Below are 24492 nucleotides of genomic sequence, written 5' to 3'. Positions count from 1 at the left end.
TATGTGTCAACAATCTTCTGTTCCGAGACCTAAATCTCTCAGCTCCTGCTAATATCTTCACAATGCATGCCATAAAACATGCACAAACTGTGTGCTTGTACTGAGAAGGAGAGAGAGGGTACTTTAAAAGGTACTATTTTACTTCAGGGATTGTGTTTATAGAGGGAAGGGGAAGTGCTGGGGTTTTAGTCTAAGACACTCTGGAATCCTGATTGTGGTAAACTGTTTGCCAGTATATGCTCAGTGTAGGATATCCAAACCATTCAAGAGTTCATATGGTGATTGGGAATTAAATCAAGATATGAAAAGGAAATATTTCATTAAAATCATTTGATAAGAGTATTTCTGCATTGTACCTCAAAAAAAAGGAGATACATTTATTGTCATGGCTCCCAACTCCCCCAAAATGCTGGAATCAAGAGGCTTCCCCAGCATGTTGCCTTCTAACAAACCTTTCACATTAAGTCTTTGTCTACCTACAGTTTTTCAATGAGCAAACAAAGAAGACAAAAATATTAGTGCCTGTTAGCCCCCCCAAATCCAAAAGCTTCTGAAGGAGAACGATGTGGATAAACAAAATTAGAATAGATTTAATTTAATTTCTTTTTACAAAAAAGCACGACTTCTGTATGTTTCATATTTCATAGAAAATAGTTTTCATGTCAAGCTGCTTTTTGTTGTAATGCATAATAACATGATTATGAATATTTATATACTGGGCTAAAGTCACTGTCTATTTGTACAGGGGGACATACAAGTTCCAGCACATGATGAAACTTTAGGAACTGATATTTTTAGGGCTGGTTATTTGGTTATTTTCCACTAGATAGTTTTGATTTTTTTGGAAAATTCTTTTGAATTTGTATATTCATATACAAATAAGGTGATAGATTCAGGATAAAATGGTAAATGTTTTAAAACCTGGAAGTGTGAAACCATGTTAAAGCATATCACTCTCACCAATATTTTTGTAGAGTATTCATTCAAACTTGCAAAATGTATGGAGTCAGTTCACTTGTATTCCTCAGGAGATAATCACTCTCACTGGTCCCTGCCTTGTCATTAGGGAATTTTTTCCCCCATATTTTCCTTATAGAACTTTACTTCATGATGAGAAGCCTGCCACCATGTCCTGTTCTTACTTTATCCCAGCACTGATCAATATGAAGTTGGGGTAAAGGGCCATGACACATTTTGAACATTTCTTCAAATCCTGGTTTTGCCTGAGCATTCCCATTGGGCTCACTCTTGAGTCACTTGCTGTTGGGGGAATGCAGTTTTTCTGCTGTGGCAATAGGGACTTTGCAGTGTGATGGCTTAGGAGCTGAAATGGGTGATTTCAGCTGTAAATTGTGGGAGGGGCCCATTAAGGGCAGTATTTAAGTATACTATTTTTACATTTACATAAATATGCTATTTTAACCCATTACATCAACTGACCAACCTGTGCCAACACCTCACCATCCTCACCGGGAAGAATTTCTTACTAATATCTAACCTAAACCCACCTTCTGTCAGTTTGAATCCATTTCAAACTTGTCCTGTCACTTGTAGAAGTCCTTCTCCAGCTCTCTTGTAGGCCCTCTGGGTGCTGGAAGGTGCTATAAAGGTCTGCCCAGAACCTTCTCATCTCCAAGATGAGCATCCACACCTCTCCAAATTCAGGGTTTTGAGACCAGACACTGGAGAGGGGAGCCCAGCCATGGGGCAGAGGCTGTGGTTACAGGGCAGCTGGTCTGTGTGGCACCACAGAAGCACAAAGGGGAGGAATTTCTGCCTGCAGGAGGCTTGGCACACACTGGCTTTGTGCAGGGTGGAACAGGCAGTAAAGTCTTGGCCACTTATGCCAACAGTGACTTCCCACATTAAAAAGCTGATCTGCTCCAGTGAAAATCAAGGAGTTGATGGTCTGCTTAGGCTCATGGCACTGTCTTTCTGCCTGGCTCTCTGCAAAAGAGCAGCCTCACAGTAGCTTGGTGTCCCATGCACGCTGAGCTGTGGCTGCAGCAATGCCTGTGCTGGCCACATCCCTCTGCACTGTGTGATGAAAGAGGGGCAAGAGAAGGGCACAGCCTTCCCAGAACCCGGGCAAGATACGGGTTTGCTTGCCCATCTTATGCATGGGATGAAAGGGGGACCAGCCCTCTGGGAGGGGAGAAATAAATGAGATCTGGATTATGAGAAGAAAGAAGGTTGAGGACCTCTAGGTTAGGGAAGGGGTGGGAGTTGCATATCTGGGACTTTCCTACCAGTAAGAATACTTTAAAAACTGATAAAATCTTTCAGTATTTTGTCTTCTATTGTTCTAGTATCAAGGATGCAAGCGTGTCCTGAAGGCGTTTGCTGGAGCTGTGACCTCTTTGCTTCCTCCCCTCCCCACTATTGTTTTTTGCCTTAGTGAAGAGAGACGCTTTTTTAGCCTGGTACATAAGTAAAGGACTCTGCTTGGGTGTGAGTGGGGAGGACTGCTGCTTGCTGCAGTTCTTTGCTATGCTTCTACAACCAGATTCAAAACTGATGTTAATACACTATTTTTTTATAAAATTCCTATATTCCAATTTATTTGCTTTTCTGTAGACTTGCCTGGCCATTATTTCTGTTAGCTATTTATGTTTTATGTTAGCCCTTAGCACATAGTCACATAGTTGATTCCTTTTTTTTTTTTCATTATTTGATTGAGTTAAAGTTATGCAAAGCACCTTCTGTTTTCTAGGGTGGATTTTTTTTTTCTCCCTTAAAAGTGATTCTCAATGTGTTAGCCAAGAACATAGGGCTAAGCAAATGAAACTATGCAATTTTTTTTTTGTCAACAACACATTTCAATATAAGTAGTCAATCAATTATATTGCAGTTACTTTTTTAAGAAGCTTCTAGAAACTTCCAACAACAACAAAAAAATTTGGAGTGACTAGTAAGTTTTAGTGATTCCTTTTTTCTCTTTTTTAAAATTCCATTTTAAGACTCCTCACTGTGTTAGGCACACTGTTTAAATCTTATCCCTGTATTAGGCACTAAAATGTCAAATTAGTCAACTTGCTCCCTAAATTTCTTGGAAGCTAGCACAGATTCAGCTTGGAAAGCACAGACATATTTTACAGTTCTGCTTTCCTAGTCAAAGGAAGGTTTGGTTTGGGACAGTGGGAAGTGTTTGGTTGTTGGGGGGTTTTTAGACTGTGTTTTCAAAGTGATCGAGGCATAAGAATGAAATCAGAGAAACCTCCTAACCAGTTTTGAAACTTATTGTCACTGGCTTGATGAGGAGCCTCTTGTCACAGTGCCCATGAGCACTTCTTTTGCGTCTGCAAATGGTTAATTTTTTCCTTTCCTCTTGTTTTCTTTAAGCTTCAAGAGACAGTCAAAAGGAAGTTGGAAGGCGCACGTTCACCTCTCAATGGAGAGCAGCAGAATGGAGTTTGCGATGGGGGCTTTTCTCCAACCAGCAAGCGGACACGCAAGGATGGGCCAGGCATTGAGGCAATCAACAGCTTGCCCATTAATCTGCCTTTGCCTGCTGTTTCTCCTCTTCACCAGCTTGACATGAAAGCTCCTGTGCTCCTGCAGAACAGTGGAACTCACAGGAGTAGTCTGGAAGACTTGGGTGAAAACGGTGGGCTTTCTGAGATAAAGCTCCCTGTTAACGGCTGCAGCGAGCTGGATGATGGTTTTAACATCCTGCACAACAAGGAGCTAAAGCAAGAGCCCCTGGATGACTCCAACTGCATAGACACTTCTGAAACATCTCTTTCCAATCAGAACAAGCTCTTCTCAGACATTAACCTAAATGATCAGGAGTGGCAGGAGCTCATAGACGAGCTGGCGAACACCGTCCCAGAAGATGATATACAGGATTTGTTCAATGAAGACTTTGAAGAGAAGAAGGAGCCTGAATATCCCAGGCCTGCCACAGAGACTCAGGAGAGCGCGAGCGTGAAAAGTGATCCATCCCATTCTCCATTCACTCATGTCCCATTGGGATCTCCCCAGGTCAGACCATCTTCTTCCGGTCCTCCATTTTCCAACATCTCCTCAGGCTCCAGCGTTGCCTCAGCATCCAGCGCGCCGCTGGCCCCAGTCCCTGCTGGCTCTCCAGCAAATTGTGTGGTGCAGTCCCCTCAGACCCCCGGCCAGGCCCACACTCCCGGACAAACGCAGGGGCGCTCCGGGAATGGCTTCCTGATGAGCGCGGCCTCGGCCGTGGCGGGCTCAGGGCCTGGCCCCAGCGCTGACCTGTCCCCAGCCGAGCAGCTCAAGCAGATGGCAGCCCAGCAGCAGCAAAGGGCCAAGCTCATGCAGCAGAAGCAGCAGCACCCAAATCAGCCCTCAAGCTGGTCACCAGGGGGGCCTCCATCCAGTCCCTACGGAGCACCCTTCAGTGCAGACAAACCAAATAGCCCAATGATGTATTCTCAAGCCTTTAACAACCAAAACCCTGTAGTGCCTCCTATGGCAAACAACCCCCAGAAGACCACAATCAATAACTACCTCCCTCAAAATCATATGAACATGATCAGTCAGCAGCCAAATAATTTGGTCACAAACTCCTTGGGCAAGCAGCCCAATCTGCTTTCTTATGGCAACACCAAACCTCTGACCCATTTCAGCACTGAGCTGGGTCAGATGATGGCCCCGGCAATGGCAAACCCCGGGAAGAACACCATGGTGCCCTACATCCAGCAGCAGCAGCAGGCCCAGCAGGCCCAGGTGCCAGCCCACGTGGCACACCTGAGCGAGGAGCAGAAACGCATGCTCATCATGAAGCAGAAAGGAATGATAAATCAGCCCGTGGGATATGCAGCACTCCCTGCCCTTGGTCAGGTAAGTGAGTGCACAACCAGAGGCTGATACAAGGGCTTTGTACAGTGGGCCTCTTGTGTTGCTAATACAGAGTCTGACACCTCTTTGTGCAGTCTCCTCCATTTGTCTCCTCTTTCTCCTGGAAAATATGGAATGTCATTGCAGATGCTTCTTGGATTTTTCATGTGGTATTGCAGCCTGATTATTTTAAGAACTGAAATTATGTTGCACTATGCTTCAGTTGTTAATTCAGTGCTCTCTCCCTGTGTCTCTTCTGATGAGTGCTTGGGGCCACTCTGGGAAATTTTGAGTTAGAAGTCATTCTTCCTTGGAGGGTTTATTTCCTTTTTTTTGTAATGCAAGACTTGGTGGTTGTGGATCCCAAACCACTGCATGGCTTAGTTCACCACAGTGTAGCGAGCATTGTGAAAAAAAGATGGAGCAGCTGGTCCCTTCTTCTTGGGGTAGAGATCAAGCTACCTCTAAACAGCATTTTTGGCATTTTGGCTCTGGGAGCAAAGGAAAAATATTTTGGGTTCTGAGTGCTTTTGGTTTTAACTGGAAAAAGTAAGAACAACAGAATGCTTTTAGTGGTGCTTGGGCCATGATGATGAGATGGTTTATTCTGGGACTTTCAAGTAGTCGTTAGCAACCCCAAGTATTTTGTCTTTCAGCAAGAGGCTAAAGCCATGTTGGCTTCAGAGCCCTGGCATCACTGTCTCGTGTATTCCATGCTAAGCTCTGGTGCAGCAGTTGCCAGGCGTGGGGAATACTTTGTAATGAGTTAATAACCAGTTGGAATATTGCTTATATCAATGCCCTATCACCTCCTCGGTCAGCAGGGTGTTCCTAGCTGTGCAGCCCCTGTAAAGATCTGCCCATGGAAAGGTTCAAGAACAAATTTTCTAAATGTTGTATTGAGAGTTTTAAAATGGATTAAAGTTAATAATCAATTCTCAAAGTGATGTCTTTGCAGAAGTTATGTGCCACCAAAACAGGTCAAGAAATCTGATATACACCAATAGTGTACAATACACTCATAGAATTGATGGTTGATCATTTTAGCATAACATCTTTTCACCAAATTAGCTGTTTACACACCACCTACAGGGAATACTTCATTCTGAGCATGGTTTAGCTGTGACTCACACTGTAATGCATGTAGAAATACAGCAAATTTTGTTATTCCTTCAGCTTATGGAGTTTGGGGATCAACCAATAAGGAGAAGTAGGAGCTTTACCAGGTCAGACCACATCACATATTATTTAAAGTTAACTGCAAAACAAAAAGAAATGTTCATCTGCCTCGTGGTTTTGGTTCAGGATGTATGGTGACAGCTCAAAGGTTCATATTTTTATATTAATTCTGCTTGCCTATTTTATTAGACATAGGTGATCTAAAGCCTCTTCTTTTGGAAAAGGCTTATCTAGAGAAATATTGCAATAATGACTTAGACTGTAATTGTAGCTACAGGTTTGTCATTTTGTAACTAAGAGGCGGAGGATGCTTGGTCATGCTGCCAATGCTTTATTGTTTCTTGCCTTTGCTTTTGTTAAATCTGCTGAACTCAAAGACCCATCAAAGAGCTGAGAGGATGACCTGCCTGTGTGGAAGAGTTAATGCCATCTCCTCCATTTCATAAGTTGAGAAATTCATGTTAATATCTCTCTGCAATTCCACAATATGAATGGATAGCCAAGGTTTCATTTATCTAATCTCATTCAGTTCCTTTTTTCTTATAAGTGTAGGAAAAACTGGATATTTGGATAGAATTAGATATTCTTTCATAAACAAGTCCAGATATTAAGTCATTTCTGTGACTTATAAAGAAGAAGCTTAGGGCAGAGCCATACATAGTTTGTTATAGTCAGGGATAGTTTGTTTGAGTCAGGGATTTTTTCAGAGGTGCCCTGAAGGTAATTTTGATGGGATTTTTTTTCTGGAGCGGAGTGTTAAATCCAGAGGCAGATTCTGACTCGTCGATATCCAAAAAACCTCATGGTCGGTCCTGACTTGTCTACCTTACCAAGACTCTTTCCTACCAATATTACCTCATACCTGACTGTTCTCCCCTTGGTCAGACTCAGAATTCCCTGCTCTCTACCTTGCTCCATGTCCCCTGATCTGCCCCAAAACCATTTGTTAGTTTGTGAGCATGTGGCAGGTGTTGCCCGTTTTTGGTCTTGTTTTTTTCTGGGTGGTTCTTCCATTCTTACTTGGCTGGGGCTCATAGGCTAACCCAGCAAGTAGATTTGCACAGATTTGCTTGGTATTTGAGGGATAGAGATTCTCTTCTCTTGTGGTTCTCATGTCATAATAAAAGAAATCAGTTCCCCCCTCAAGACACAACAATCGCTTTGTTTAGACTTTTTATATTATTTTAGAAATAAAAGGGAGAAAACCTGAACCCACCTCCTTCTCAAAAATTACACTGTTTTTTAAGCTAAAATGTTCCATTAAGTTTTTGAGATCTATGCAAGGTTTTATGTGAGGCAATTTTTCTCTTCTTCCTCAAACCAAAAAGTAATTTCAAACTGAAGAAAAGTAAAAAGGTTTTCTTTGGGAAATTTAGAAATAATTAACTGTGCTTTTTCTTAGTTCCAGCTGTTCTATATGAATGCATAATGGTAAGAAAAAAAACCAGCCCAAAGGAATAACTGTTGAATGGCTGAGGCAAAATTTGATGTTTGGAGCCAAGTGTGTGAGGGAAAGTAATGAGAGGTCAAAACAAAACAGAATTCTCTGTGGGTGTAAGAACAGTAAAACTAGACTGCAGCTATTTGCCTGCATGGGACTGTGAGAATGCTGCAATTGTTTCCTAATGAAACCACTAGTTATTTTGTTTAAAATTGTAGAGATGCGAATGAAGGAGAGAAATGACACCATCCTGCAAGCATATTTCATATTTAATTATCTGCCCTTTGTTTTAATCTTATGCAATCAAGATGCATCATCTGCTCAGTCTGGTTTTGCATGCCAAAGTGAATACTGCTAAATCCTCCAAGTTACTGCTGGTAGAGAGCTGAAACCAGTTGTTCCATTGCTTGGCTAGAGAATGTGTCAGAATAACTGGTCTTTTCCACTTTATAAAACACAGTTGAAGTGGTAACTCTTTGATTCATAGAAACTTCTCCATTTGTTTAAGATTTATAAAAATACAGCGTTGTGTGATTTTTTCCTTGTCAAGTTTCATGAAGACTTACAGTGTGTATTATTCACATCTGTAAAGAAAATGTTTTGTGTTATTTTTAGAAGCAGATATTTTGTATTACTGACTGCACAAAATGTATATTAAATGTCCTCTGTTTTACTTCTTTTCCTTCCTACATGATCTAGGTTGCTACATAAAGAGCAGTTTGTCCTGTTATTTAGTAAGATCCAATAGTTTAATGATTCAGTGTGTGCCAATCAACTCTCCTTCAGTTTTATTCATTACAACTGCAGTTGTGAAGCACTGTGGTTTTGAAAAGTCTATAGCCAGTAGCAGCATATTTTTACATAGAGTGCTACCCTTTCCTGGTGGTTTTTTGTGCCATTTTTTTCCTGAAAGCGCAAGTTAGCATCATCAGTTTTAGCTTTCCAATCTCATAGCCCATTCCAGCTGCTCTGAGCTCAGCATGCACCTGACCTGTGTCTGTGTGAAGGAGTGCTCTCTGATGGTCAGTCTGTACTCCCGGCATGGCTAGGATGTTCCACATCACCACCAAGGTGTACCTCACATCTCTGACTTCGTATTTTGTCTTTCATTTTATCTTTGTGGGTCCTATTTCTGATGCTTTCCAAAACATTTCTAAATAGTCAAGCCTTATGCCACATAGAAGCATTAGGTTATCGGTATGTGTGTTCCCTGCAGAAAGATTTCCTAACGTTGCAACGTGTGAGTGTCCATAGTAGGAACACTCAAGATCTCTTGAAAGACTGTCCAAGTGAGTGGTTAAGTGCAGATTTGGAGTCCTTTGCTCAGGAGGTTCTGCCAAACCCCAGCTGATGCATCTAATTTGCTGAAGAACGTGGCTTCTGCTCTCTCAGCAAAGATTTCATTCCTCATGGGCAATGGGAAGCTTGCCCTCTCTATGTTAATGCTCACCAGCTCAGTGTTGTCTGCCACAGCCAAACTTGTTAATAAGGAGGGGAGCAGATCAGCTGCTCCCTGTATTCTTTGTTCTGTTGTTGCATTCTGGAGTCCTCCCACTCACACTCAGCCCCTTTTTCATGTGTGAGAGGAACATTTTGTGTGCCTTAGCCTGCAAGCATATCTTACACACTGGGACAAAGCCACCCATTCTGTGGCAGCACATCTCCCAGACAGGGGCTTAGTCCTCATTTACACCCGGTGGGAGCTTGTTAGCAGCTCTTCCTGGACAGTAAGAGAGGAGCTGCCCGGAGAGGACCAAGTACCTCATGAGAAAGCAAGGCCAACTTTAGCAGCATTGTCACAAAATTGCATTTCCTCTGTCTCCTTTTCGCTTCTGTTTCACACTTGGGCAGTGTTAAAGCTGATTACTCACTCCAGAGGCTTAGTCTTTGGCTCATGCCAGTACCCTTCTGTTGAATCTGTTCTGTCAGATCTCTCACTTCTGGTTAAAATCTGGTTTGAGAAACAGGTAAACATGTGAAATGCCTTTTGTTTGGAGAAACTGGAGAAAAGTCTGTGTCTTTGAAAAATAGAAAGAAAAAAATTTGAAAGTGTCTACCTAGAGAGAGTGTAAGGTCTGTCCTGAGATGACTCCTCCTTTTGTGACATGACATTCCTTGAAGAGTAAACATCCTCAAAAGCATCTGACTTTTAAAATCATTTTTGTACATAGTATTGCCTAGAGAAAGCAAGATTCCTGAGACTGCCCAGCATGCACTTTCCAGGGAATTATTTTTCCAGTGTGTATTTATTTCCCTCTGAATCCAGCAGGTTGGGGGGATTTTTTGTTTTTGTTGGTTTTTTTTGTTTCAATCTGTCCTATATTATTTGTCTGCTTCTTTTCTCTCTCCCACTACTCCATAAGGCATTTTTCTTTCTCTCTGTCTAAGTTCCCTGCTGAAGTTTACCTCCTGTTTCCCCTCATCCAGCTTTTATCTCTCTACTTCCCCTCCTTACCCCTTTAATAGCACAGGACCTTTTTCTGGTGTTGTCACAGCTCACAGGAAATTACTGCAGACACCATGGCTTTCTGTGGTCTGTATACCTCTGGCAGATGGAAATAGTATGAAATATTTGTTGTCATAGTAAATGGTTTTTTAACCAGTCATGGGACAGGTGAAGAACTGGGGAATCTCAGCTATAATCTCACTAATGTTGCAGCACCATCCATGAGATGAATTTGGCCTCTACATCTGCAGTCTGACTGCTAATCCATCTCAACCAGAATTGCAGCGTTCCAGACTATGGAACAGCTTCACTGGATTGAGATTATTTGCAGTGTGCCCTTATCACAGATGGCTGAAACAAAACAAAACAGGTAGGAATGTTCTATTGTTAAGTGGCATAGGACATGCACACCCTAGGGGATTTGTCTATGGCAGGAGAATGCAGTAAATTAGGGTTACAAACCCTTGCAGCCTTGCAGATGGAAAAGCAATTTTAAGTGATTTTTTTGGGAGAGTAACTTTCAAACCCCCCATATCATGTGAAACTGGTCCCATCACTTGAAGACAACTTCACTGTTCTCACAGACGTGCATAGAACAGAAATATTTAAAGCCTTTTAAGACATTTCTGGCATAATTACTATGTGTATCACAAACTACACAGTGTACATGGATGTATTGTAAAATTTAGTGTATGTGGTCAGTCTGAAGATGCATTCACTTTATCCATCTGACTCCGTGGGGGTTGCTAGTCCAGAATCAAGGAGAATAATTTCTGTGGTTCCCCAAGCACCTGCTCACATCCCCCAGGTAAAAGGAACACAATGGGGAAACTGTATGTACCAAAAAGCTTGTGTGTCTGCAGTGGGTGAAGCTCTGGGTGTCAGTGTGATTGATTTTCAGTTAATTGAGAATACAATACCTGGTCTCTCTTTCTCTCTCCTCCATTTTTCTTATCTATTCCACCACTTTTAATTTCCTATTAATAGACTGTGCTTTTCCTTTTCAACTTAGTGAGAGATTTCTCACCTACACAACCTTAGTCAATGGGAGCACTTACATAAGGACTGCACTGTTTGCCCCTGTGCATCTTAATGAAATTGGAGAAATTGTGGGGGTTTTTCCCCTTGTTCTTTGGAATTGCATTCTCCTTTCTCAAAGACTTTTTTTGGCCTCACAAAATTAGATCATAACTTTGCAGAAAACAACCCACTGTGATCACAGCTTCATTGCACAATGCCTGTGCTTTCTTGAATGTTGTTCCCATCTCTTCAAGATGAAGTAAGATCCAGTGGGTTGGACCTTTGATCTGCATAATAAAAGGCAAGGAGATAGTTTGTAAATCCTTCCTTTCTCCATCTTTATTCTTTGCAATTTGGGACTCAAAGACCTGAAATAATTTTTGCTTGCTGAGAGGAAACTTTATGTAATATATGTGGAGAAACTATTATGATAATTAGCGTTGTTAGGAAAAATCAATGTGTGTAAGTCATCCAACAGCAAGCAATGATCTTCTCACAATCAGCAATTTATCATGCATTGTCAATGCAGGAGGGCTAAGACTATTTTATTCAGATAAATTTCTCATTCATTTAGTCAGTAAATCATGGTGCACTTCATGATAGTAATTTTTAATGTGACTGCATTTTGTAAAGTTTTAATCACACATAATGGATTTTATCTGACAATGAGGTCAACCTGTAGTCTCTTCCTCTGTCATTTGAATCTTACCATCCCATCATGGGGAAGATCACAGTCACACCTGGAAGCCCCAGACTGCAAGGAGATAGGAAATACAAGGGGCACAAGAGGATGAATAGTTTAGACTAATTTTTATCAATTGAGGCTTAGGTGAGGATTTACTCTTGGTGGAACAATAACAGATTATACTTGATGTATCCTTGCATCTGAGTGTAGCTGAATTTGTTTGAAAACTCTTTGCATGAGCTCTCCAATGAAGCTTTTGATCTGACCAGCTTGAGCCTGAGCTGCAAGAGCACCTTTAATCCACTGGGTACCCTGGGAAGGATGTAGCTAATGCTGCTCTTTTGTCTGCACTCCATGGTGAACTTTTCCATTGGAAAAGCAGTCAACGATGAGGCATAGAAGTGAGGCAGGGAACCTTTGTGGTTTTCAGAGAGAGACAGGCTGTTCAGTGTCTTCATCTTGAGTCTGAGCTCTGCTGTGACTTGCTCATTCTTAAGCTGGAAGGAAAAGCCCTGTTGTCTTTGTCTACAACAGGAGTGTGCCCTGGATCTTCCTCCCAGCTTCAGTTCAATTCTTCAGGTCTTGCTTTTGTTTCTGAGTAGCTGAGGAGTGTTTCCATTTGCTTCTTATAGATGTGGTTTGAGTTGATGTCTTTCCCCTTTGAAGCAAGCTATGGATGGCTCTTCTCTTTCCTGCTGCTCTCCCTGTGTTCTGGTAATCTCCTTTTCCCCTGCACTGCCTTGCACAGGTCTGTGGTACATGGTTGGGTCCAGGTTTATTAAAGCCCTGTAGGTGTTCCTGTGCTCCTTCCAGCACAGGAGCTATCCTATGGCCACCTGCATGGACATGGTTTTCTTTGCTCCCTTTTACTGATGTGAGATCAGGATGTCATTTAGAGAGGTGTTTGAGTTCCTTTGGGATCAAAGGGCCTCTGGAAGTACAAAATCCTCATCATGTTCCACAAGGCTGGCTCTTGGAAGACCCCTTTAATTTCTCCCTCCAGATCCCCTGATTCCTTCCTTTTGTTGTTCCTCTGAGAGACTGACAATCTAGAGGCTGATGATCCTTTCTCTTACCACAGAACTAGAGAGGGGAGAGGGAGAACTAATTGTCCATGAATTTTGCAGGAGTTTTTTCCTCCTGTGTCAAAAGACTGGCATACCTTGCATGTACTGAGGCTGTGACTTGCCACCCTGTGATGGCTTCCATGTGGAGCCTGACCTGCTCTTTCCAGGTCAGACTCTCTCTTGTTACACTGCTGCAAGTCAGGAATATTCACTGGATAATGAACTTATGCAGAAGCACTTTAGAAAAAAAAATGTGGTCATTAGTTTGGTAAATGGAAATGGAATAAACCTGCTCTGATGTTTTGTTTGGGCGGTTGGAGTTTTGTTTTGTGAGTATTAAAGAGAAGAGCAACCTTAAAACATTGTGTCTTGGCAGGCTTTTAGTATCTCTCTCTGTGCCTTTCTCTGTCTCACTAATGCAACTTTGCCTACAGCTTCATGCATTAGCAATGCAAAGCAGATTTTGAAAGCCAAGGGAATCCAGGCTCTTCCAGATGAACACTGATTTAAAAGAGACAAAAATCTAGAAAAAATAAAGGTTGTTCAAGTGACATATGGTGTGACAGTGACCCTACTGTAAGGACAGATGTACAGAGCTAATGGTAATCCTACACCAGAGCCAGATAACATTCTGAGGTTAGGAAATCAAAGCCCCATGCTTTGGCTTAGCAGAGAATTAGCATGTGGAGCTCTGGAAACAGGGCAATTCAGTTCTTAGCCATGTTGCATTTGGGGCTTTCAGCTTTGGTAGCAGCAAGATCCTACCTCATCCTGTGCAGGAAAATCAGACCCACGTAGTTTGGCCAGGGAACAGAGTGCATTTAGTAAAGCTCGAGTGTTTAGATGGATCGGTGAAGAAGGTGTGTACTCCCTCTGATAATTAGTTCTGAGAAGTTCATGTCTCTTACTGCAGAAACAGCTCATTCACTGCTTCAGAGCTGTGGGGCTTTTAAACTGGGGAATAAGTGCTGACTTTCAGAGCAGAGGCAGCAGCAGTGGTACCCAAGGGATGTTTTGGAGCCTTTTCCCATGGGGACCCCAGGAGCTAACCTACAGCAAACCAAGCCTCAGGTGTGCTCAAGAGCCACCTGTGCTGACACAAGTTTGATATCCTTTAATGACAGAAGAGAATCCCAAGGCTTGGGGTGCAGCCGTGGCTCCCTTGAGCCCCTGGCCAGCAGAGTTTGGAGCAGCTTCAGGTGGCCAAGCACTGTGCAAAGACATGTTCTTCTTCTTCCAGGGAGGGGACTACACATGATGCCATTGTTTTATTTGCCAGAGGCTTGGCATTTACATAAATGCTGTGCCCCTGTTAAAAACAAAGTCATGATCAGTAGGGAAAACCAGGAATGTTCTGTGTTCTCTGGCAAAATACCTCTGTCTCCCTCAAGCCCACCTCTCTGCCCTACTTCTTGTGACTCCCCTCTCTTTCTTCTGGTTTTAAAATATATTTAGCAATGAGATCTTCCTTATTTGTATTCTCTGAAAACACAGGAAGTAGGTCATGTCTTCCAATACATTATATCAGCAGCAGTCATTGGAAAACAGAAATTAATAGGGTAGGACCATAATTTTTTGGTGCAGTTTTGGATGCCTTAGCAGCATTCAGTTAGGCTTTATTTTTAAAGTGGCAAAATGTTCCCAGTATCAACAAAAAAGATTATAGCACTGACTTTTTACCATGCTCATTCAATTTCTTTTTTATGTTTACTTTTGCTTTCCCTCAAACGAGGTATTTGGGTATAAGAGAAAAACACAAATTTAAAATGTCTAAAGGCAACACATGATTAAAAAGTTAAAAAATTTTTTCAGGCTTATTTTGGAAAGTGTCCTGACTCAGTTGCAGAAAATAGGCAAGGATTTATAGAATTTGTTGATGTTGTTCTTCAAATCCTATGCACATATTTTCTATCATTATTGTTCAGGAATGGGGACCTGTTGTGTTTTTTTCTATTTGCTATCAAATATTTTCTGTCATAGTATCTGGATCCAAGTACAAAATCTATGTTATGTTAAGCTGTATTCCAGTCACTACAAAGTTGAACTCCTTTATCTAATTAAAAGGCACGTCAGATTTTTTTAATACAATCTTTCTGAAAGATTTTTGGGCTTATTCATTACTTTAGAAGGAAGCTTAGGTGTTTAGTGTCATTTCTCTTTGCATTTTGCATTCAAATTAAAAAAAAAATTAATTGGCCTCTGTGCATATCTGTCTCTGCTTTTTTGTTGTATCATCTGCTTCTTGTTTTCCTCCTGCAAGCAGAGTTATATCCTCTTGCTTAGAATAATGTGTTATGGGGGAAAAGAGGAAACTGATTTAAGTACTTAAACCAAAAAACTTACACAATCCCCTCTTGTTTTTGCTGGTGTCCCTGGAAGCCAGAGCACAGTCAGTCATTCCTGCACACAGTCAATAGCAAATATTTTAAATCAAGGCTGTTCGCAGAGTATCCATGTTGGGTTTTGTTGCAAGTGATGGATCACTAATAGTTCAAAACTCAGAGACTGGGAGCTTCTTTTGTAAATGGAAGGGGATTATTTCATGCTGTTGAGTGTCCCTGCCAAAGTAGAAAAGTCTCTTAGGAGAGGTGGGGTTGTGTATCCAGGAGTTGCTTGCAATGTACAATTTCAGTAAAAACTGAAAACATACTTAGGAAAAATCAAACCAAGCAAACAAAATTTCAGCTCTGTGCTGCTGCTCTCAGATCAAGCCCCTGAAAAGGAAACACAACATAATACTCACCTGGCAAATGTGGCCTGATCAGGGTTTTGGCTTGTGAAATATGGCTTGGCTCAACAGCTAATAAAGTTGCTTGTAATACAGAGGGCTTGCTCAATAATGGTATTATGAAAATTCTTTTAATTGTTACACATAATTGCTCCTGAACTTCATGGTAATTCTATTTTGGAGTACTAAAACTTGAGTTAGTAGAATCATGAGCACCGAGCCGGTCTGCCTGTTCTTGTTCCATCCTCTTGACAGCAGGTGCAGTGTTTCAGTTCACCCAGCTGTGTTCTTCACATGCAAAGGGAAGTTTTCACAAAGGCAGCGATGCTCCCAAATCCCACAGAAACTGAGTGCAGTTATGTGATTGAGTCTCTAAGTCTCATTTCTTCTTTTAAAATTTCTCTCTGTATCTTTATCATTTTGGTTTCACTAGACAAGAATGCCCAAACGTCTTCCACAGTTGGTACATTTGATTAGAAACACTGACAGATAAATATAATCCCTGCTACCCTTACCATGTTCCTGCTTTCACAGGCATTAGCTGTTAGCCCTTAAGAACTGGGAAACAAAATGTAATAAATCTTCCATTTCACCTCTTTGTCGCCCTTTTTCTATCAGAGTGGCCCTAAAGGGGCTTTTGGTCCCCATGACACCTCTCCATAGCCTGTCAGGGATGATATAGCATTGGCATTTTGGGAAATCCCTGTAGTTCTGGGGACTTAACAATTTGGCTTAGGAATCACAGCCTCTTTACTTGAGTCACTGATCTTATTAGAGAAACCTCCTAGACACAGGGCTGCAGTTTTTTGGAGAGAGATGGACAGCCAGCTGCAGGACACAGGTTTTTCCTAGAGCCAATGAGCACCTCTTTGTCACTAGAGTAGAGCAGAAGACTCCAGAGTGGCAATGCTGTCTTGGCAAATGCCTTTTCCATTGCAGACTGAACTGCTCAGGGTCCCCCCCAAAACAGGGCTTGTCAGCAACTCAGCCTTGGACATACTCAGATCTTATCCTGCTTCTGTGTACTTGCACTCCTCTTCCTTTAAACATCCCAGTGTTTCTCTGAGACCTTGAAAGGGCAAAGGAATGTACTGCTGATTCTCACTTTCTCTTGAATGATGCCCTTGAGTGGCCTCTGAGGGAGATAACACTTCCCAGGCTTATCACCTCTTTGGTATGGAAAACCCATTTTTTCCCCTCCGAGGGAGTGTCCTTGGGCCTCTTACCTCAAAGTTCAGGATAAGCTCTCTTTCTCTGACAAAATCACAGTGAGTGGAAAGAGACTGGGGCATTCACAGCTGGCACAGAAACCTTGTGAAATACAGAAGCTTCCTTGACTGTGGAGTAGCTGGGATGTCCAGAGTTCACCCATCTTGCAAGATGGCAAATGTTGCAGTACTCATCAAACTCCAGCAGAGAAAGGAGGGAAAGGAGGTGCCTTTTCCTTTTCCTGCCTCACCTGTGCACGTGCAGGGCCCGATACATCCCTAATGCACATCTCTGTAATTTCCAGAATTGTCTCACTTTAGGAGGTTTGATCCTGACTAGCTGGGAGTCTGAGAAACAGCAGAGAGCATATAAGGGGTGCAGACACAGAACTGCTTCCAGGCTCTCTGATTTGTGAGCTAGAATAACGTGTAACAATAGTTACCACTCCATAGCAAAATGTACTAAAATAGAAAGCTTCCTATTTGATTTTCTTTGAGCCACACCTCCACAAAATCCAGCCACCCACAAATGAAGCACCAACAGCTTCAGCTTGACACTTTTAAATATAGTAAAAAGCTCTTGAGAAGGCTTCCAGGACAGCATACATTTTTTGGGACATGTAGATCCATTTTTCTCTGTAAGAGGGAGAGGCGGTTCTGTGCAGCACGAACAGGAGTGGGGAGCAGCAATGGGAATTAGAGTGAATTTTCCCCCATCACTCTGGAGAGTGATCACTTTAGAGTTCCACCTTGTTAAATGGCTGGCTGGAATCATGCATGATTAATGGGCAAAATGAAAATTAGATTATGTGTCTTCACTCTTCCTGTGACCTCTACTTTCTCCTGTATCAACTTAAAGCAGCTGGGGGTGGGAGGGGAAGGGAAGGAAAAGAATTAAAATCCTGTATAAAAATCCAGAAGAGAAAGGGAGAAGGAAAGGAAAGGTGCAGGGCCCCTCTGCAAATTATATGCCAAGAATCATGGCTTCTGAAGTATGAATCCCACAGTGCTAAAGCTTGAGGAATTAAAACGTGGAAAAAATGCCAAATTTTCAGGCTGCCTGTCAGTAGCACCACATATGCCAATCACCCATGTGGAACTGCATCCTCTGGGAAATCTGGCTTCCCTGTGCACTGCACACAGGAGGTGACCTGTGGTTCAGACTCAGTCAAGCCATCGGAACAGATGCCTTCCCCTTTGTGGAAGAAAGTTTCAGTGTGTTGCCCATTTTTGGACTCCCGTTTGGACTATCCATTTGAAGACATGAGTCCTAGAGGCAGAGGGAAATCCCTGCTTGCCTGCAGGCGTGGGGCTCTCTGGCAGTTGTGACATCCTTCAGTGCTGTCTGTAATCAGAGCATAGATCTCTGCACTCACTCAGGGGCACCTCATGTGTGGAGGCACCAGCAGCCTGCTCTCTTTTCATGCCTCTCTCTGTAATATCAGAAAGCAAAGGTTTTCCTCACCACTTACAGACTGCTAGCACAGAACAAAATGCGTCTTGCTGTGCCCTCCACAACTTCATTCTTTGGAGGAAAAATGCACATATGAATCCTATATTCACTTGAAATAGCTAAAAGTCAGTGTGTTACATGATTTGCTACAGAGTCCATGGAGTGTGCTCCCAGGCACAGGGTGTGAGTCCTGGGATATCCTGTGCAGGGTCTGCAGTTGGACTCTATGATCCTTGTGTGTCCCTTCCAACTCAGGATATTCTATCATTTTGGGGATTTGATTCCTGATTTTTAAAAAGTTCAGGGTTGGCTGTTCTGTGATGGTCTTTTCATCTCCCTTGCATGAGAGTAACAAAAATGCTATAAGAAACTTCACCATTTCCTTTGGGATTGGCAGAGCTGGGCTTAACAGAGCTGGGATTTATAAAGCTGGGATTAACAGATCTGGGATTGACAGAGCTGGGATTGACAGAGCTGGGATTAACAGAGCTGGGATTGACAGGGCTGGGATTAACAGGGCTGGGATTTATAAAGCTGGGATTAACAGATCTGGGATTGACAGAGCTGGGATTGACAGAGCTGGGATTAACAGAGCTGGGATTGACAGAGCTGGGTTAACAGAGCTGGGATTAACAGAGCTGGGATTGACAGAGCTGGGATTGACAGGGCTGGGATTAACAGGGCTGGGATTAACAGAGCTGGGATTAACAGAGCTGGGATTTGGAGAACTGGGATTAACAGAGCTGGGATTAACAGAGCTGGGATTGACAGAGCTGGGATTAACAGAGCTGGTTTAACAGAGCTGGGATTAACAGAGCTGGGATTGACAGAGCTGGGATTAACACAGCTGGGATTAACAGAGCTGGGATTGACAGAGCTGGGATTGACAGAGCTGGGATTAACAGAGCTGGGATTGACAGAGCTGGGATTAACAGAGCTGGGATTAACAGAGCTGGGATTAACAGGGCTGGGATTGACAGAGCTTGGATTGACAGAGCTGGGATTAACAGAGCTGGGATTGACAGAGCTGGGATTAACAGAGCTGGGATTAACAGAGCTGGGATTGACAGTTGGGATTGACAGAGCTGGGATTAACAGAGCTGGGATTAACAGAGCTGGGATTGACAGAGCTGGGATCAACAGAGCTGGGATTAACAGAGCCGGGATTTGGAGAACTGGGATTAACAGAGCTGGGATTAACAGAGCTGGGATTAACAGGGCTGGGATTGACAGAGCTGGGATTAACAGAGCTGGGATTAACAGAGCTGGGATTAAGATCTGGGATTGACAGAGCTGGGATTAACAGAGCTGGTTTAACAGAGCTGGGATTGACAGAGCTGGGATTAACAGAGCTGGGATTGACAGAGCTGGGATTGACAGAGCTGGGATTAACAGAGCTGGGATTAACAAAGCTGGGATTAACACAGCTGGGATTGACAGAGCTGGGATTAACACGGCTGGGATTGACAGAGCTGGGATTGACAGAGCTGGGATTAACAGAACTGGGATTAACAGAGCTGGGATTAACAGAGCTGGGATTGACAGGGCTGGGATTGACAGAGCTGGGATTAACAGAGCTGGGATTGACAGAGCTGGGATTGACAGTTGGGATTGACAGAGCTGGGATTAACAGAGCTGGGATTGACAGAGCTGGGATTAACAGAGCTGGGGTTAACAGAGCTGGCTTTAACACTGGCTCCGAACACTTTCTCCATGAATTCCCCCTTTGGGAACGTTTCCTTTGGGAATGTTCCCGTCTCTCCTTGCCTTTCCTTTAGGGAGATCCACGTGTCCACGGCCTGGCAGTGCTCGAGGGAGAGAAGGTGAGTGCTTCCAGAAGATTCTTGGAATGCTGGGGGATCCCTTGCTAAGCTGGGGGATCCTGCCTGGCATTAAATCCCAACCCTAAATCCCTGCTGTGTCCTCATTGCCTTTCCTGGGTCCTCTGTCCCCAGGGGGAGTCAGGAGAGCCAGGACCCAAGGGACAGGTGAGTGATGGGGATTTGGGACCGAGGACACCCCAAAACTTGGGTGGATTTGTGGGATCCTGAGCTGGATCTTCCCTGCTGAGGTGCTGGGGGAATATTTTCCCTGGAAATGGGGCCCAGTGATCATGATCAGCCCTGGATTCAGGCTCAGCTCCTCCTTGGGGTTAAACCCTGGATTCAGGCTCGGTTCTGGGCTCAGCACCAGGTTCAGGCTCAGCCCTGTTTTGGGATCCAGTGCTGGATTCAGTCTCAGCCCCATTTTGGGATCCAGCCCTTGATTCAAGTTCAGCCCCAATTTTTGGGATCCAACCCTGGATTCAGCCCCAGCCCCAATTTCTGGGATCCAGGCCTTGATTCAGCTCCAGCCCCATATGGAATCCAGCCCCAATTTTTGGGATCCAGCCCCAATTTTTGGGATCCAGCCCCAATTTTTGGGATCCAATGCTGGATTCAGCCCCAGCCCCAATTTTTGAGATCCAGCCCTAGGTTCAGCCCTAGCCCAAATTTTTGGGATCCAACCCTGGATTCAGCTCCAGCCCATTTGGGATCCAGCCCCAGTTTTTGGGATCCAGCCCGTTTTTGGGATCCAGCCCTGGATTCAGCTCCAGCCCCATTTGGGATCCAGCCCACATTTTTGGGATCCAGCCCCAATTTTGGGATCCAGCCCGTTTTTGGGATCCAATGCTGGATTCAGCCCCAGCCCCAATTTTTGTGATTCAGCCCTGGATTCAGCTCCAGCCCCATTTGGGATCCAGCCCACATTTTTGGGATCCAGCCCCAATTTTTGGGATCCAGCCCGTTTTTGGGATCCAATGCTGGATTCAGCCCCAGCCCCAATTTTTGTGATTCAGCCCTGGATTCAGCTCCAGCCCCATTTGGGATCCAGCCCCAGTTTTTGAGATTCAGCCCTGGGTTCAGCCCCAGACCCAATTTTTGGGATCCAGCCCCAGTTTTTGGGATCCAGCCTGGGTTCACCCCCAGCCCGGTTTGGGACCCAGCCCTGCCCATGTTTTTTGGGACATTTTGGGCTCTCGGGGTGCAGCCCCCATGCTCAGCACAGCCTGAGCCCCTCATGCCCCTCTCTCTCCATCCCTCCTCAGCAAGGCATCCAGGGAGAGCTCAGCTTTCCCGGCCCCTCGGGGGATGCAGGAGCGCCGGGAATTCGGGGCTATCCCGGCCCGCCCGGCCCGCGGGGGCTGGTGGGGGAGCGCGGAGTGGCGGGAATGCCGGGCCCGAGGGGCACAGCCGTGAGTACCCTGATCCTACAAACCTCCTCATCCTCCCTGCTCGGCAGGAATTGCCTCTGCTTCCCACCCAGCTCCTCGGGGAACACGCTGCTGTTCCACTCAGGAGCTGGGATCCTGCTTTCCTGGGGAGGAATTCTGCCTTTCCCACTGTGTATGGCATCCAAAAACTGTCCCTGTATAAACCAGCCAGCAGCAGGGATTTAAAGGGTTGGGATTTTTCCCTAAAATCCTCATTTTGGACTCTAATGCCATGAGCACAGAGCAAGCTGAGCACTTGCCCTGGGACAGAACAGGGAAGAGCAGGGTGGGAAGGTGACCTGGGATGCAGGGAGGGGATGGAGATTGGGATTTGGGCTGGGAAGGGCTCTGGGAGGGGACAAAAGGAGTGAAATTCTCTTCCTGGCAGGGCCGGGACGCTGGGGACCAGCACATCGTGGACGTGGTGCTGAAGATGCTGCAAGGTGAGGGCGGAGCGGGGCCACCAGATCCCACGGATCCCATGGATCTCTTCCCATGGATCCCACCTCATGGATCCAGTGGATCCCATCCCGTGGATCCCATGTGGATCTCTTCCTATAGATCCCACCCTATGGATCCCATTGTTCCCATCCCATGGATCTCTTCCTATGGATCCCATCCCATGGATCCCACCCCATGGATCCTGTGGAATCCCCTCCCCATGGATCTCACCCTATGGATCCCATCCCATGGATCCCATGAATCCCATGGGTCCTGTCCCATGGATCTCTTCCTATGGATCCCATCCCAGGGACACCACCCCATGGATCCGGTGGAATCCCCTCCCCATGGATCTCATCCTATGGATCCCATGCCATGGATTCCATGGTTCCCATCCCATGGATCCCACCCCATGGATCCCATCCCATGGATCTCTTCCTATGGATCCCATCCCATGGTTCCCACTCCATGGATCCCACCCAGTGGATCCCATCCCATGGATCCTGTGGATCCTACCCCATGGTTCCCATCCTGTGGATCCCATCCCATGAATCCCATCCCATGGATTCCATGAATCCCACCCCATGAATCCCATGGTTCCCACCCCATGGATCCCACCCCATGGATCCCTTCCCATGGATCCCATCCTGTGGATCTCATGGTTCCCACCCCATGGATCCCACCCCGTGGATCCCATCCCGGCCCCTCTCTGCCCCACAGAGCAGCTGGCAGAGGTGGCCGTGAGCGCCAAGAGAGCTGCCCTGGGTGGGGTCGGGGCCATGGGACCTCTCGGTCCCCCCGGCCCCCCAGGGCCACCCGGTGATCAGGGACCCCACGGCCCCATGGGACCCCGAGGTGTCCCCGGAATCCTGGGAGCTGCCGGGCAGATCGGCAATGTCGGACCCAAAGGTGGGTGGTGGTGACATGGTGCCAGGTGCAAACCCTCCTGGGGTGGCACTGCCATGTTTGTCCCCATCCCTGATCACCCATCCAGGGTTGCCATGGAGTCCTTCCCTCCTTTTTGTACCCACAGGGAAGAGAGGAGAGAAGGGCGAGCGGGGAGAGGTTGGCCGTGGCCACCCGGGAATGCCAGGTCCTCCAGGGATCCCAGGTGAGACCAGGTGTCCCCAGGTGGCCTTTGTCACCTTGGGGTGATGAGCCCAGCGGTGGCCGGGGACCTTCTGATCCATCCCACAAAACCTGCACAGGTTCATCCCACAAAACCAGCCCAGGCTCATCCTGTAAATCCGCTCAGGTTTATTCCACAAAAATTGCCCAGGTTCATCCCGCAAAACCTTCTCAGGTTTATCCCACAAAATTTACACAGGTTCATCCCACAAAAACTGCCTAGGCTCATCCTGTAAATCTGCTCAAGTTTATTCCATAAAACCTGCCTGGGATCCTCCCACAAAATGGGCCCAAGTTCATCCCATAAAACCTGCACAAGCTCATCCCACAAAACCTCAATTCATCCCTATTTCTGAGAAAAATCCCTATTATTTCTGAGGAGAAAAATCTCTATTTTCCAGGGGAAAATCCCTATATCTGAGGGAAAAACCCTATTTCTGAGGGAAAAATCCCTATTATTTCTCAGGAAAAAAAAAAAATCCCTATTATTTCTGAGGGGAAATCCATGATTCTGAGGGAAAAAAAATCCCTATTATTTCTCAGAGGAAAATCCCTATTATTTCTGAGGGAAAAACTCCTATTTCTGAGGGGAAAACCCCTATTTCTCAGATAAAACCCATCTCTCAGCTTGATTCTCAGCACCCCACCCATCCCACCCCGTTGCCTTTCCAGGTCTCCCGGGCATCCCCGGCCACGCTGTGGACGGCAAGGCGGGCGAGCGGGGCCTGCCGGGCTCCCCGGGCGAGGCGGGCCGGCCGGGGCTGCCGGGGCCCGCGGGCCTGCCCGGCTTCTGCGAGCCCGCCGCCTGCCTGGCAGCCTCGGCCTACGCGGCCGCCCGCCTCCCGGAGCCGGGCAGCGTCAAGGGCCCCTCGTTCTGAGCGATTCCCCGTGAAAATCCCTTCCCAAAGTGACCACAACACTGCACTCCCACAGGGAGAAGTTTCCGCGCTTTCCCGCTTCTGGTGTGAGGGTGGAGGCGGGGGAAAACGCAGCCTTAAATTGTTAATTTTGGGACCTGATTTTCTTTTACACAGTTCTGGCAGCATAAAAAAATCTTAGAGTGGGTATAAATTTTATTTAAATACGCTTTAGGGTTGCTCCGTTCTGAGCAATTTCCTAAGGAAAATCCCTTCCCAAAGTGACCACAACACTGCAATCCCACAAGGAGAAGCTGCCGCACTTTCCCGGTTCTGGTATGAGGGTGGACAGCAGAGAAAACACAGTCTTAAACTGTTAATTTTGGGACTTGATTTGTTTTACTCAGTTCTGGCAGCATAAATTCTATTTAACTATACTTTAGGGTTCCTCTGTGCTGCCCCTCATTCTGAGTAATTCCCTCATGAAAATCCCTTCCAAAAGTGACCAGAACACTGCGAGAAGTGGCCTCGCATTCCCGGTTCTGGCGTGAGGGTGGACAGAGGGAAAACACAGCCCTAAAATGTTAATTTTGGGAATAACCCCAAATTTGGGACCTAATTTTCTTTTACAGAGGTCTGGCAGCATAAAAAAAATCTTAGAGTGGGCATAAATTTTAGTTCATGGAGAGAAGCTTCCGCGCTTTCCCAGGAGAAGCGGCCGCGCTTTCCTGGTTCCTGTGGTGAGGGTGGACGCAGGGAAAACACGGCCCTAAA

General features: G+C 45.2%; 1 protein-coding gene across 1 annotated transcript in view; it reads left to right on the top strand.

Moving 5' to 3' along the window:
* LOC128937659 (mastermind-like protein 3) overlaps positions 1–23739 on the top strand; it is a 29099-nt gene extending 5360 nt beyond the window's left edge. Inside the window, exons 2-9 of the mRNA XM_054277454.1 lie at positions 3343–4815; positions 19818–19862; positions 19995–20027; positions 21128–21274; positions 21681–21735; positions 22454–22642; positions 22767–22844; positions 23534–23739. Coding sequence (XP_054133429.1) covers positions 3343–4815; positions 19818–19862; positions 19995–20027; positions 21128–21274; positions 21681–21735; positions 22454–22642; positions 22767–22844; positions 23534–23739 — 2226 coding nt within the window. The remainder of the gene's footprint in view (positions 1–3342; positions 4816–19817; positions 19863–19994; positions 20028–21127; positions 21275–21680; positions 21736–22453; positions 22643–22766; positions 22845–23533) is intronic.
* Positions 23740–24492: the final 753 nt, after the last annotated feature.

The sequence above is a fragment of the Melozone crissalis genome, unplaced genomic scaffold (genome assembly GCF_028551555.1).
Source record: "Melozone crissalis strain CALT ecotype California unplaced genomic scaffold, PUWL_Pcris_2 ptg000020l_1, whole genome shotgun sequence".
In the NCBI taxonomy this organism is placed as follows: Eukaryota; Metazoa; Chordata; class Aves; order Passeriformes; family Passerellidae; genus Melozone; species Melozone crissalis.
This window is presented reverse-complemented; position numbering and strand designations above follow the sequence as displayed.